General features: G+C 38.3%; 1 protein-coding gene across 1 annotated transcript; it reads right to left on the bottom strand.

Annotated features, from left to right (window-relative positions):
- Positions 1-3,686: 3,686 nt before the first annotated feature.
- On the bottom strand, positions 3,687-5,760 carry LOC143596574 (squamosa promoter-binding-like protein 12). Its single transcript, XM_077075315.1, has 4 exons — positions 4,982-5,760; positions 4,745-4,881; positions 4,318-4,512; positions 3,687-4,088 (listed from the first exon to the last, which is right to left on the bottom strand). The coding sequence occupies exons 1-4, from the start codon at positions 5,560-5,562 to the stop codon at positions 3,829-3,831; spliced, it is 1,173 nt and encodes a 390-aa protein (XP_076931430.1). The 5' UTR covers positions 5,563-5,760; the 3' UTR covers positions 3,687-3,828.
- Positions 5,761-16,475: the final 10,715 nt, after the last annotated feature.

The following is a 16,475-nucleotide window of genomic DNA, read 5'->3' as shown; positions in this document are numbered from 1 at the left end:
AAGCCTACCGTCATTGGCGGAGAGGTACTACTAGGCGCTTCACCCTGGAATGCGCCAACATCCACACCTGCGTAAAGAAGAAAAGTGTTAAAACAGATTAAGCTATGAAGATAAAAGCTAAAGGAAAGTTGTACTTACGGGTTTTCTTGAGCCTAAAGGTACGGAGAGGCGGGGACGGACCCGATGGAGCCGGCCTCTTTGCGCCGGTCACCGTCGTCTTCTTTGGCTCTCCGGAGGTGACAGTCACAACCTCCGGAGCTGTGGTCTTACCACCACCGGGATTCCCCGCCACCTCTTCGCTCTCGGTCTCCGAATCAGACCGAGGCGCTGGATCGGCAGTGGAGGCCTTCTCCTTCCCCTTCCCGCCGGCAGCCTTCTTCTTCCGTACCAACGGAGGACCATCTGCGGATTCCTCATCAGAACATACGATTAGAGGAATTCCAGCAGAGGTTTCAGCATTGAGGGGTCGAGGGGCGAAGAGCGCCTTACCTGGCCGACGGGCGCTAAGGATCTCATGGCCTAGCGGATAGACCTCCACGAACCGATCCGCCGTTTGTTCTAGGATGGGCAACTCGTTCTCATCTAGAGCGCGAGTACCCATCCGTGCGGGACCGTCAGCCTCCCGCGGGTTCAGGAGCGACTGCAGGTCGTTCCCCTCTGAAATAAACAGGAAAAAAGTTAGAAGAAATTCAAAATCAACAAAAGGGAAAAAGGCATACCGTAAGGAACAGAGTTCGAACCGTATTCGAGGACGATCGGAATCTTGCGCGCATCAGCCTCCTTCCACACCCGGCTCATCCCCAGCATCACCATCCCGGACTCCGCAAACCGGTAAACCGGAGATTGGACCCGAGATATCTTGGCAAACCATTCCGCCTCCTGGTAGCTGGAGGCGTGAAGGCTGGGAAGTGCCTGCCCGTTCTTGAATTTCATGGCAATGGGGATGGCACGGGCGGATATGAAGAAAAACTCCCTCTTCCACGCGCGAAGACTGCGCTCGGTCGCACAGATCTTTAAACCCTTAATCCGGGTTGTCAACGTGTACCACCCCTGGATGCACCTCCAAGTGTAGAAGGTCATCAGGCGGTCAACATAGGGCTCAACGCCCAGTATCCGGCACACCCACTCAAAATGGCGAATCTTGGCGATCGCCATGGGGTGCAACTCGGTCAAATGAACACCATGCCTCTCAAGGACACGGTAAACAAACTTTGTCAATGGGAACCTAAGATTCCCATAGACAAAGAATGCGCATAAACCCCAATCTTGCCTCGGGGGGCATCGTACACGGTCTGATGGGGTTCAGGAAACTCAGGCTCGAGAGACTCGAGCATGAACTTCCTGACAACATACCGGTACAGATCGCTAGGAAGAGCACACTGGCACTCGCCAGCAGTACTCCTGTCGTCAGCTGTAGAATCGATATCACGAGACATCTTGTAAAAGAAGAAAACGATTTCGGGAGAATGCTTGCCTGAAAAGGATAAGTATTCGCCGGAAATCGCAAAGAAGATGAAGAAGAGTGAAAGTGTGGATTACAAATAACCCTCTCCCCCTTTATATACTAATCGCAATTAATGCGATGAAATTAATGCGGAAGAGAGAGAAAACGAAGGTGCAATGAAACTATGACACGTGGCAAAAAGCAAGCTGGCAACAGCTGTTGACAGGACGCACACCATTAATTTCGCGGCCACGCGCCCGAAAAATAGCGCCCACGCGCCTGAAAAAGCGTCTGGAATGACCATGTACTGTCACGTCACCATAACTTCCTGCACGTCCTGACACAGTCAGAAGAAACCGTCGCACGACGTTTCAGATGTTTGGACTGTTCCTATCTTTCCACCAACTCTTCGAATTTCAAAAATTCAAAATTCAAAAAGATTCAAAAGTGAGCGGGAAAATACCCCTTACCTTGGCAACCAAGTAACCGTAAGACGGATGCGGGTACAGTGTTAAGGCAAAACCCTTCACATACCTAGCACCCGCAGGGAATTGAAGCCAAGAATAACTTGGAAACCAAGTAACCATCAGACGGATGCGGGTACAGTGTCAAGGCAAAACCCTTCACATACTTAGCACCCGCAGGGAATTGACGCCAGGAATACCTTGGAAGTAAAGTAACCGTAAGGCGAGTGCGGGTACAGTGTCAAGGCAAAACCCTTCACGTACTAAGCACTCTGCAGGGAATTCAAACCAAGAAGGATCTTCTGGGCCACGCTTGCGGAAACGTGAATAACATTCCCGCACGACGGGAACGTCGAGAACTATATTGTTTGAAACTCCAAGATGGAATTGGTGGTTTTAACATAAATGATCACTATGTCGAAAACCACCAAAACCTCATGGAGAATCCACACAATTGGGACTCAACACTCCTGACGCGCGAGGAGGTTACAAACCTACCCGCTTCACGCCCAAAGATCAAGCAGAAAAGTCGGGAATTTCTGCGTGACATCAGGAAAACCGCGGGATGAATCACCACGGAAAACCGAAAAACTAAACCCTTTTCAAAACCCCTTGCTAAGTCCAAAAGTTCACCTCACTTATTAATAATTCATGAGAAGAACATTGGACTGGGGGGACTTGAAGAGGTAGGTCCCAGCAGAGCCCAGTTGGACCCGCAAGACTCACCTTGAACAGGGACGTCTGCGCGATGACCAACTGCTCCAGCAGGACCCACCATGCTCAAAGAACCTTACGCGCAGTACGCCAGCTGTACCCGCAGGGAAAGCCTCCCAATGGTGAAGTACCCCGCCTGTTCCCCGCAGCTGCGGATACATGCCATCAGGGAAGGCTACCAGCACTAACAGCAAGGCTACACGCACAAGGCATTCGTTACTTCAGTTGTCACATGAAGGAATGAGCAAGGCGGGAACACTCCCGCCTAAATGAGCCAGTCCGTATGCTTCTGGAAGGTCTTTCGTACTATACCTACTAAGGTATGGGCGGAACAGACAGTTTGAACAGAGCAGCCCATGAACTAATCATAGGGTGACAGCTCACCGACAACAATACGAGGAAGAGCACCCTCTAGTACTGTTTGTCACTATTAGCCGCTGCCTACTCACCAACCCTCATGATGGGACGTGCGCAGCCTACAGTTGGTGGAACAGTATACAGCCGACCTTATTACTGTTGGCCGTAACCTATCCACCAACCAGCATGGCCTGTGCATAGTCCACTGTTGGTAGAACAGGAATACTATTCAGCCGGCTATACCTGCTTGGAAACCTACCTTCGGCTATAAATACTCCAACACCTTGGAATGGGAAGGACATCATCTGTTATCTCAATCTTATCTAGCAATCTCTTAATATACACTTATATTCAGAGCAATCTAGTCTGATTCTCACGCCGGAGGGTGGTCACAAGGAGGAACCCCCCCCCCCCCCCCTTCTCAGTGACGAGCTTACGGTGTCTGTTTTGCAGGTCCCCTGAAGAACAACCTTCTCTGCTGGACCTCATTCGTGGAAAACATTATTTAACCCCCAGATTATCTATAATCTGCCTGTGGGTTCACTTAGTGTTTCTTCAAAGGCAAAGAGTTGAAGCATAAAATTTCAATTCCTAAATTATCCAATGGCCGAAAAAAGTATAATAATACCATCTGGAAGACACAATAGAATAAAAATTTGAATTACTTAACCATTCTGATCAAAATCAGAAGAAAAAAAGCTTCCTGCTAAAGTGAACAAAAAGAAATAAACTTAATTTGCTCTCATGAATGGACCTCAAGAGTTCCTTTGAATCTCTACTGGCTGCAGTACAGATTTTCCACTCTATGAAAAGACTTACTGGCTAATATATTATTAGCTGACCGAAAATTCAGTTAGAATAAAAGCCATCAAATTGATCATGAGGCGGTCTAAAGGAACGGAATTCTTGGAGCTGGGGGTTGCTTGTAGTGTTTTGAAGTTCTGGATGCATCCGCGACTGTGACAAGCTGACACCGTTTCCATGCCCGAATTGATCAAAAGGTGACGGTTCTTCAGGCCAACTCGACGACCAAGAACTTGTTGACAGAAGAGAGAAAGCAGCATTCCGAACATCTCCAGATAATATTGAATTTGATGTTGGATCCATACCTGTTACAGCAGTCAATATTGAGTTCAAGGATTCACATCATGTCTCTCAATTTCTTTTGTCAAAAAGACTAAAATACACTAGAGAAAAAAATATTACAGTAAGTAGTTAAGAGTTTATCATATAATCTTTATCAAAGATATGATTTGGTTAGCTTTCTTCTCAATTATATTCATTGTATTCTACCCGTAAAATTCATCAATCCTATATAGATATAAGTCGCATGCATACCAGTGTGATTCACGCTCCTAGGCGTAAACCTCTCAGAACTGAAGTTTAAGGCACCATTTGTTGGCAAGACACCAATTCCTCCACCTTTTATGAGACAGTCTTTCCCTTTGAAGCTGCAAGAACTTTGGGGTGGCGGTGAATCCAGACTCGGGACCGAGTCCCTATTAAGAAGAAAGTTCATGTTTGGTCTTCGATCTGTGGTTAAACCAACAAGGCTTAAAAAATCACTAAGAATGAAACAATACATTCGTCATATGCAAGCTAGCTAGTCCCATGCTAATGGATAGATTATTGGACATAGCAATATCATAAAGATTTGCGAATGACAATAAATACTGGTTAAAATTATTAGATAAAATATATTAGTTAGGGTTCATTAAGATTATCTGTACTGTAGTTAGAAGATATGATTTGATTAGTGAAATACCACAAATTGAAGATGGCATCCGTGTAGAGCTGAAATGGATGTCTTCTGACTGTGGCCTGCGTCGTCTTGCATTGTGTGCAGAAAGGCGTCTACGGCAACTACGCTTTTTATCATCAAACTCCGACAAATCCTGGAACCTGCAAGATTATATATTGTCATATATACATGTTGTACATGCTAGATTTTTTTGTGTTAAAAAGGCGATTAGTTAACATAGTTGTATTAAACATAAATTACCTGCTACACTGTTGACAAAACCGACGTTCCATTCCTGCTACAACGACTTTCGGGCTTTTAGAATGATTTGCACAAATTCTATGGCGGCGGTGGTAGTCTTTGGCTGATGCAAGATCAAGGTTGCATCCTTCCACTTGACAACGTGGGGACTGCGAATTTAGATAAGATGCTCTAGATCGCTTTACCAAGGGATTCGATGTAGGAAACAAAGTAACCGATGTTGTAGCCGTCTTTATATCATTACTGCTAGAACTGCTCATATGTCTTCCAAGCTTCAAACCAATCATTGCTTCACCTGATAACACTGAAGCTTCTTCCACCATATTAGAGAAGCTTCCATTTTCTCCTACCCAAGAATTCTCTTCTTTCTCCAAGAAATCTTTTGGTAGATCATCAAACCCTCCAAAAGTTTTGATTGTTTCTTTAGAAGACGAATCTACAGAAGCCGAAGCGGAGAAGGAGAAATTGGCGTTATCTACCACCACATTTTCTTGGCTAGAAAATGGCAAATTCTTGGGGACTTCCATCATGGCTAAATTCTCCCAATCCCATTCTGTGGGAGTATTCAAATTCCAGTCCATTTGAATAAACCTAAAGAAGCGTAAGGACGATAATAATCACGAGAATTAATCAAGCTCCATCCATTTTAAGCACTGAACCCAGTCTGTCATGTACGTACAAATTTATTTATGAACAAAAAAGGATACCAGAATAACATGATTAGTTGTAGCTTATTATAAAGTTATAATAACTATAAGAACAGAAAATATATAAACTAACCTTCATCTCAAGATCAAAGCAGTTAATTGTGTAAGCTTCTCCACAACGAAAAATAACTGTAGACGAAAAATAGATTAGGTCTAATATCCCAGCTTCAAAACAACATAAAAGAGATGGCTTCCTCCTGGGGCAAGAAGAGACCCACACAACATAACATATGTTGAAAACACCATATGAGAAAGCTAGCAATCATATAAAAACAGCACCAACAGACAGCAGTGTGCCCCACTCTTGCATTAAAGAAGTTGCTTTCGGCTCATTAGTCTCTCCATCAGTTTCATCACCCCAGGAAAACAACAAAGGCTGTACGGTACTCAATCGATCTTAGGTTAATTTGATTTTTGGATCAGTCGATAAATGTAAGTAAGTTATTGTTAGAAAGTAAACTTGATTTGGAGTTTTTAGTACGTCCATGTTATTTTTCCTGATCCAGTTAAGACTCTTAAATAGAATTAATAAATAGAAAATGTTGGAAGAATGATAAATTCATAGCTAGTTATTATTTAGCAAGTGTACCTCAACATCCAGAGGCATGCCAACTCTTTTGGTCAACAATAGTAATAAAAGAGAGTAAATGACCTTTTAATACTTCAATTATAAACATTCACTCTCCCACTAAATTAACTGTATATTAAGGGCGTGTAACTCAATGGTTTCAAGGATTTTGATTAGATGTAGATCTTCCAAATATTGAGGGTTAAAGTTTCAAAGTATATCACATCCCCCTCCTTAGTCCTTACCATTTTCTACCTGATAATTTAACTATAAATAAATTTTTTTAAAAAAAAAAAATTAAAGATACGGAAATAGTTGATAAATGAAATATGAACTCTCTCATAATAGTAAAAAAAAAAAGTGTAGTAAAAGAAAAATTAACATTAAGTAATTTACTATAACAAAATCCCTCACAATTGATTGTATGTATGTATATCAAATCACCAAAGATATACAAAAAGGTATGGAATTTAGCAATTCATAAGGACTTTTTGGGTGGCCCTCACTAGGTCAAAAAGTCTTGATACATCATGTCTCTTTTTGTGTGTAATTCATTCTGTCAGACTAGCCCATGTGGATTCTACAGTTGCCTGTATTGGCCAAGACAGATTAAACTAAGCACATGCTTTTGGATGGTTCTACTCATATTTACTTACCTTCATCTTCACCACCATTTTCTTTAACAGAATCACCATCAAACTTCCCATGATTTCTGCCCATATACTACAAATACTTGCATGCAAAAGCATAATCATAGTACTTCTGCACAACAACAAAAAATAATAACTTTTTTCACAGGACCATGTAAAGTTTTCTTGAAATTTTACTTTCCTTCTCTCTTCAATTATTTCTGTAAAGGCATGAAAATTTTATTTTGTATTCCTTTGTGATAATAATAACTACCTTATAAAGTTGGTTGTTGAATCAGCATTAAATCAAGAAACTTGATCCATGACTGGCATCGACCATCATTTTTCTTTGATGTAATTGATCGGTCCTTCATGCCATTTCGCTTTCTGCCAGCAGTTTAATGAACCCAACGAATAATTCAAAGCTTACATTTATTCACATCAATGCTAGCTAGCAAACAAATATCACCAATATATATGTTTCTTAGGACTTCTTAACACCGAGATTAAAGGATATAAACGTTAAATTCTAACGACCATTAGATGCGACCTGTCATTATCAATTGGTATTTATGTTAAGGAAGTATATTGTATTTTTTATTTTTTTTATGTCATTTTCTGATGTACGTTTCGTGTCTTCGACTTGTGTATATAATTGACATCATTCCGCTCTAGATATTATTATTATTATTATTATTATTATTATTATTATTATTTCATGTAAGCAATAGAAAACATGATAAATACTAAACCTATGAACCTGTTACAGCATGAAAAGTAGTAATCTCAGCCGAGTATGATGTAGTCGACATGTTTGTCATCTTGATCGAGTTCCCCTTTAAGATGTATAGTTAAGGATTGTGTTAGAGCTCTTGATAGGAACCCGGTTTATGAGAGAGGAGGCACACAAAATTGTTATGTGTGTGTGATTAGGTAATGATGTTAATATTTATCTCTCTTTAGATAAACAAAAGGGAAAACCCTTAATTAGTTAATTATAGGTAATATGGTCCATCAACAATTACCAAACTAATATATAATAAGATATAGTTAATATTTTGATATATTATAATATAATGGTCATATATAAATATATATTATAATATATTATTCTTACATTCTCCCACTTGGCCGAGTAATCATTTATTATGAGTATTAGATAAGCCTGATCATGAGTTAACACTCATTTTAGCTTTAAACTAAAACTGGAGCAGAGAAATACAATCACTGAATTGAACATCAGCTCAAGACCACCATTAATTATACTGCAATCCTTTTTAAAACCTAATTAGTTTTGATCAAAATTTCAAGTAAGCCCTTCAAAACGTTTGATTTGTATATTCATTCGTCTATATGTCATAATGCATGCAGAACAAATTAAGAGACGTACAAAATCAAAATTGAGGAAAAATTATAATTAGTCATTCATAGTATGATATGCAATTCTACATGGTCATTAGTTGTGACATCCGTGGCAAAACCGAGTACACCTTAGTACTTACAAACTCGAATAAGCATTTAACCGCTTATTGCGTAACGAACAAACAAATAACCAAACGGGTCTGGTTATGGTCCGGATATCCCAGGGTGCCATCTATAAGTGATATATGATCTATGCAAGCTAAAATATTAGTAATATGGCCTTAGTTCGATAGCAAACAAAACGAGGTACACTATATTCATTACGTAACAAGTAAACGATAAATTGGTTAATTCGTAGTGCTTAAACGAGTAACCGACCGATACTAATTATGACCCGTATACATACTGAGGGGTCATATACGAGTTATATATATGTTATAGAGGCTAACATATTGATATTTAGGCCCCAGTACGTTTAAAACTCTTTAAACGAAAAAGGTTTCGTTTATCGATACGCTATAAGCTTAAACGCAATCGTTAATATCAAAACAAGCATTGTAGCATCCGTTAAGCCGAAAAAGACTTATAAAACACTTATATGACATGTTCTAAGCAATCCGTGAAAATATTTTGGAATTTTACAACGAGTCAGTACGTTTTTCTTATTTTACAAAAATAAGCTGAAAAACACTCGTTTTTACGCTGTTTTCACACCCGAATTAATTTTCTTGCGAAAAACCGAACCCGAACTAAATTTGAAGTGGGCTTTTCATGTTTGGGCCTGTATAAATAGAGTAATGGGCCAAAACAGCCCATTATGGGCCTTTGCATAGTTCCGATCGGAACAGCCTACCAAACATCACATTTGTTTTTTTTATATAACTTAATCCTTAAGTCACTTTATTCATTTTAACTCTCAAACATTTGAAGTCCAAAGCAGCTCCCAACTTCTGCTCTACCAACTCTCTTTCAAAACTTTAGGTATCTTGATCATTTCATCATTTTTAACTTGATTTCATTAAGTATAATTAACATATAAACATGTTTTAGTTAGTTTTAAACATGTTTAACCATCCAAAAACCCTAAAAATCAAGTAAAACCATGTTTTGATGTTAAACATGTCTACAAACCAGGAACATATACTTTTTTGGTCAAAAACGCGGATTAGAACATGAATACAATGTTTTTACGGTTAGAAAGTTCGGTTTGAACCCAAAACCGAAACTCTAATATCAAGGCTGTTACATGGATGATTTATGCTTGGTTTGATGTTATATGACATGTAGATATACTGAGTTTGCAACCCGAGACCCGGAAAGTCGTTTAAGCTAGCAAAATTCATCGAAAACCGACAAGGTAAACCCGTAACACTCGTTTAGGGGCTGTTTAGTATTAGGTTGTGACGTGCTTGTTGTTAGCTTGTGAAAACTTGCAGGGACATTAGGAATCATATAAATGAGTCCCTGTTCAAATTTGGTAATTTTTCGATAAACGGAGAATATTTGGTGAATTTATTTCCGTTTATGAGCGTTTATTTGGGAAAAATAGCTAAACACATTGAAAAATTATGAAACTTGGTTTTGGAGTTTAATATGTGATGGTAAGATCACTGGTAAAGTTTGGGAATCATTGGAAATGTCTAAGTATGGTTTGTGCAATCATGGCTTAACCAAATTTTAACAGCTGAAAAACGCACAAAAAGGCATTTTGTCAAAAGGGTTAGTTTCTGGAAATTTTGCAGGGGCTATATAATAACATTGAGGCCATTTGTAAAAATTATTGGATTTTTCGGAGGTCGTTTGATATAAACGGGCCATTTATTACATGATTATAACCTATTAAATGAATTTTTATAAATAAATAAATAATCATAAAGTTTCTGAAAATATTTTTATAAAATTCTCCATGTCTTAATGTATTTTTACAAAAATTTACATAATTTATATATAAGTACATATTTAGTTATGATTAATCAAAGATTTAAATTATAATTGTTTTAACGAAACCGGCAGTTTTGTGTTTAACGGACTGACTGGTATGTCAAAATGTCAAAAGTGGTCAAATATCATGTTTTTGAATGATATTGATAAAAAAGAACTTTTTACGAGAATTCCGGAAAATTCGGGTGAATTATGCGCGTTTTGTATAATCAAACCCGTATGAAAACGGAAACAAACCTTGCGATCAAACCAGACACCGAAACCTTAAAATTCTTTCATAAATCAAATTATTTTATCAATCAATATATTTACTTAAGTTTTATGTGATCTTACCTAATCCCGAAACGTATAAACGATCAACTGAGCTAGGCTCAGGAAACGGTGACACTGAGCCAAATCCAGTTTTAAACATTTCATAGTATACAACGTCACAATCTAAGACTATGGTCATGTTCTGGGCTTAACAGCTATACCCAGATTATCTATACGGCCCGACTTAGCTTAAACACTGTACTAGTATTAACAATACGATACCGTTTATAGGAATCAGGCTATAAACGAGGCATCTGACTTACTGATACGTAATTTCTGTGCGAACTACGATAAGGTGAGTTTCATGACCCCACTCTTTAAACTATTTTACGGACTTTTGGGGTGGAAAGCATGGTTACACACGTTATCTATCTGAAAACGATTCAGGATATAAAATATCTGAACATTTATATATGAAAAGTCCCTACAAACATAATGATTGACTACGTGCTGATGAAAGATGATTATTATCGTTGATTGATATATTGAGCGGAGATAATACGAATTGCAAAACATAATGAAATTACACGTGACAACATGTTTATACAAACACATTGTGTAATGTTATACATAACTAATTTGGGAAACAACATGGTCTGTAATGGCCATGGGGATAACGTGGTCTATGATATTTATGGGGCTATTGTGGGCGGAAGGGTGGCCACAATAGTAACAAACTAAAGTTGAGTATGGCCTATGAGCCAAGTTCTGCTGCAACTTATAAACTAAAGTTGAGTATGGCCTATGAGCCAAGTTCTGCTGCAACTTACTAAACTAAAGTTGAGTATGGCCTATGAGCCAAGTTCTGCTGCAACTTAAAAACTAAAGTTGAGTATGGCCTATGAGCCAAGTTCTGCTGCAACTTATAAACTAAAGTTGAGTATGGCCTATGAGCCAAGTTCTGCTGCAACTTATTAAACGAACTAACTTGATTATGACATGAATGTTAAGAAAATAATGTGATTATGCGTATTGTGGGCGGATGGGGAGCTACAGTATTTGGTGATACGTGATAAATACTATATGTGTATATGTGTCTATATACATGCTATGTGATTAGCCGTAGGAAATACTATGTGTAGAATATACTAATTATTTGCGTGTACACTATATAATGTTTGATGTTAACGCGGAACCGTTGTGGGCGGAAGGGGGGCCATAGTGGTTGAGTTTATGTGGAACCGTTGTGGGAGGAAGGGGGTCCACAGTGGTTGGTTAAACACGGAAATTGGAAACAGGTAGTACGAACAAACAACCACGATTTTACCGAAATTTCAAATTTATATTATAAACTTACATGTGTGCATATGCACACACAAGGATATGGCTGTACATATTTATACAAATGTAAACACATATTTTTACATACGCGCGTACATACAAACTATGACTGTGTGGTACGCAGAACTGATTTCGTTAAACTTATGAAACTCACCAACTATTCGTAGTTGACCTATTTTAACATGCTTTTCAGGTAATCAGATATGAGAAGTAATTTCCTGTACGTTACGTGTCTGATTGGTGATTGATGTCATGGGCATTTGAGTTAGAAGTAAAGTAATTGAAGAACCGGTTTGATTGTATCACCTAGTTTGTAAAAGATGTTAGAACGATATAATATATTGTAAATTGGTTTATGAATTTCTTTATAAACAATGTTGTTGATACCAGTGTTATCTGTTACATTCTCGTATTACGCTTCCGCAACTACCTAGTCGGGGTGTGACAGAAGTTGGTATCAGAGCCATTGGTTATAAAGGATTAGGTTATCCCTTAGGATACCTATAATATAACCGTAGGCTCGATTATCACTGGGAAACTTATTAATGAGTAACGATAGATACTGATGGATGCCGGGATGAACTCATAGGGCAAGTGAGTTATTATGGTCCGGAACGTAATAACAGACTTGCTTGTACGAGGGAATTCGGGGTGAAGTCGCGGAACATATTGAAAGGTAAAAATGGCAACATATGTGCATAAAGGTGATGTGAAGTATATATGAAGTGTGCATACGTGCTTATCTGAGATGAGGTATAGGGATATGTGTATGTACGGTACTACCGATGATAATGAATCTTATTGTAACAAATAAAATATTTAATTTCGGTATTAATTAATAATATCCTTTACGATGATTTAAGCTACCGAAAAACGTTTTCTTCTGATTAACGATTGCACTGAAAGATGTCGAGATCGGGTAGCTTTACGACAGATAAAGAACCGGTGTTTCCTGTGAGTGAGAATATGAGAATGCTTCAACAAGTTTAACTAAGTCTGGTGATGTGACGGAACCACTAAGGGGCTTAATATGCAAGGCCCGGGAAAGAACCATGGGAGGCGTGTTCTACAGACAATGATTTCAAGAATATACATATAATACCTCTCAGCATGGGTCTAACCTTTATTTGATGTACTCGTTTCTTTGACACTAAACTAAACTATTTTCTGGTTATCATTCGATTTCTGTTGGTTGAAATACAAACACCATCCATGGGGGAAATACTTAGTGATGAATCCAACTTATTGAATTATAAATATAAAAACTACTTTATTGAATCCCTAAATCTATAAGTAGACCGTGACTACCAATACATATAATGTATTGATTATATTTCAAAAAGAAATATTAATAATAATAATTTCTTTTACATATTACCAGTACAACTAATTCTGATGAACCTCCTTAACTAGCAAACTCTTCGAACCATCTATGAACAAGAACATCCAACCTCTCCTATATTTTTCCTATTCCAATTGGTTACTGTAGGAGAGAAACCTCATGCTCACGAATTGATGACATGCTGACTGGAACGGAACATACTTAACCCAACCAGTAAACTACCACTTTTAGTAGGCCCAACATACTTGCGTGCACCGGATGACCTGGCGAAGGAATATATTCTATAGTTATAATTAACAACCTCTAAGGGTCTAGTTGAATATATGAGTGCATTCATATGATAAATACACTAACTAAACTCATAACGAGCAATTGTCTACTTATGGAAGAGGCTAAAGAAAAACAATTGCCTAATGATGGGATCGTACCGGAATAATTTTCGGGCAAGTTGTAAACCGTATATAATTGTATAATGTGTACTTAGATAGATAAGGGTAGTACGATATTGTTGGATATAGCCTTCGATACCCCATGCAAGCATCTGGTAGGATGCTATGTTGATATGGGTGACACATTGGATATTTCATTTCAAACACTTACCCTTACTGGATTACAATTACTTGTCACTAGGTGACAACTTTTGATATATATATATATAAACATTGGCCTTTGTTAGGCTAACTTTACATATTATCCTTAGTATTCAAACTCGAGAACAAACCCGTGTGATATATACGTGTTAATTGAAATACCTGATTACTTGTTATTGTAATTCCTTTTGTGATCATTAGTGTATGTTAATTTTGTTAATTGTTGGATAACTGGTTATTGTTCTAGAATGGCCCCGAAGAAAGTAAACATGTTGTCTGAGGCAGATATAGCCGAAATGATCGCTCGACAACTACAAACAGTACTTCCGACAATAGCAGCACAATTCGCTGCTGGTATCCATACAACTATGAATACAAATCAAGTGCCGAACGCTAACGCGGTTGTAAATACTAATCCCTTGACAAATACTAATACAACCACAAATGCTCCCCCGATAAATACTGATACTATCACAACTAATACTCCCCCGTTGAATACCAATATTACTTTAAATAATGCACCGAACTTGAACAATAGTTGTAACAATCAAAATCCCCCGCAACACGGATATCAACTTAAGAACTTCATGCTATGTAAACCTATGGAATTTAGCGGTACTGAAGGACCAAATGGACTGGTAAAGTGGATTGAAAAGACTGAATCCATCATTAATATCACTAACTGTCCACCAGATTGTATTGTCAAATTTGCTACTTCTACATTTGTAGACCACGCGCTGATGTGGTGGAATACTGTTGTGCAAATCCAAGGACAAGAGGCAACCAATCGTATGTCTTGGACAGAACTTAAAAATCTTATGATAAAACACTTTTGTCCGATAAACGAAATTCAGAAATTAGAGCAAGAACTTTGGAATCTAGAAATGAAGGGTGTAGATCACTTGGAGTATACCCATCGCTTTAACGAACTGGCTCGTCTAGTCCCATGGTTAGTTACTCCAGAATCTAAACGTACTGAACGCTACATTTGGGGTTTAGCCCCCGAAGTCAGGAGTTTGGTTAATTCAACTGGCCCTGTAACTTTCGAAAATGCCGTGTTACAAGCCGGCATTGTAACTTCTGATTTGATTAGAAGTGGTTCATTAAGAATGCCCGGGGAATCATCTGGTACAAAACGAACCAATTATAGAGCGGGAATACAAGAAAAACAACGGAATAAATGCGCGCGCCTTGCAATACAAAATTACGCCATGATCAGTTCCGATGTGAAGCAAAATAAGTATAACGGGCTTTTGCCTAGATGTGGAAAATGTGGTTATCATCATGTTGGTGAATGTCGGACCAATGTGTGTCACAAATGTGGGAAGGTGGGACACTATGCCCGAAATTGTAGAACCGTTATGAATACTATAAATCCACCAACCCAACTCCAGGACTCACAACTACCCCAACCGCAACCAACACGACAACAACCAGTCTACCAAAACCAACCCATAATAAACCGTAATGCCTATTATGAGTGTGGTAGTATGGAGCACATCAAGAAAGACTGCCCTAGATTGAACCCAATTGCGATGGAAAGACAAAGGCAAGGACCGGCATCGACGTCCAACTCGACTAGGGGTCAAGTATTGTGAATAAACCGGATAGAACAAATGTAGTGACAGGTACGTTCTTAGTAATGCCTAACATGCTTTAGTCTCTTTATTACGGACACTGATAGACGTGTCGTTCCTACAAGTTATTACTTTGGAAAATATACCGTCTAGTAAAATAACAATTCTGTATACTATAGAAACCACCAAAAGTAAGACTATAAATACTAACCATATTACTCGAAAAAACTACCATCTTAACCTAAATAACTAGTTATTCCTTATCGATGCACTCCCGGTGGAAGTGAGGAGTCATTGTGTAATAGTCAGTATGGACTAGTTAATTGTGTTCAAATGAAGGTTATGTATAGAAATAGAACTGTTATACTGCCTCTTCTAGATAAAGAAGTGATCCCGTGCACGGAACAAATCCTAGTACCCCAATGATGAAACACGGATGAGGAAAACTATACTATCCGTAACCGAAACTTGAACTTTAAATTTTTATAGCCTTAATAACTGAGTGATGAACAAGGAAAAGTCAGGCCAGATGTTCGGATAAACTGAGTACTAGTATAAAGATGCAAGCGAAATCTATGAAGGAATCATAGGCTCATGTTTTGTTAAGTGTGCTCTATTATAAGTTCTGGGGGAATACTAAAGATCCTCGGAGATGCTACAACAAATACGAGATACCCCATTGGAAGTGGGAAACAAACTAAAATGGAACCCTTAACATGTGTTCCTTAAACATCCCGAGAAAGCAATTCAAGCTGAATGATAGTTTCTTGACTAATCCACTCCAAATACCTTTTTTCTGATTTGTAACAACTATCCAGCTAAAAAAAAAAAAAAAAAAAAAAAAAAACTCGCCTTAACAAAATCTTACTCTTGGTGAATTGTGTATGAAATTTTAGATCCATAATTGGCGTAAGCATGGTCTATAATCCTCTATAAAACAATCAAATTAAATGAACTATTCAAACAATAGAGGAAAGTGAGACCAGTAATTTCAATCCTCGTACATTAACAGTCATCAAAATATTATACAAGTGGTAATATACTATATTATATGAGCAAGAATGTAACTCGCCATCTTATTAAAATTAAAAAAAAAATTGGTGACCCCCAAAATACAAAATCCGATTTGATTTCGATAACCATAAATAAAACTCGTAATATTAATAACAAACCGAAGGCCGCCTA

The sequence above is a fragment of the Bidens hawaiensis genome, unplaced genomic scaffold (assembly GCF_021521415.1).
Source record: "Bidens hawaiensis isolate Kalapana, Puna unplaced genomic scaffold, B.hawaiensis_p1.1 tig00046732_1, whole genome shotgun sequence".
Taxonomy (NCBI): Eukaryota; Viridiplantae; Streptophyta; class Magnoliopsida; order Asterales; family Asteraceae; genus Bidens; species Bidens hawaiensis.
Note: the sequence above shows the minus strand (reverse complement) of the source record. Positions and strands in the feature narration are given on the sequence as shown.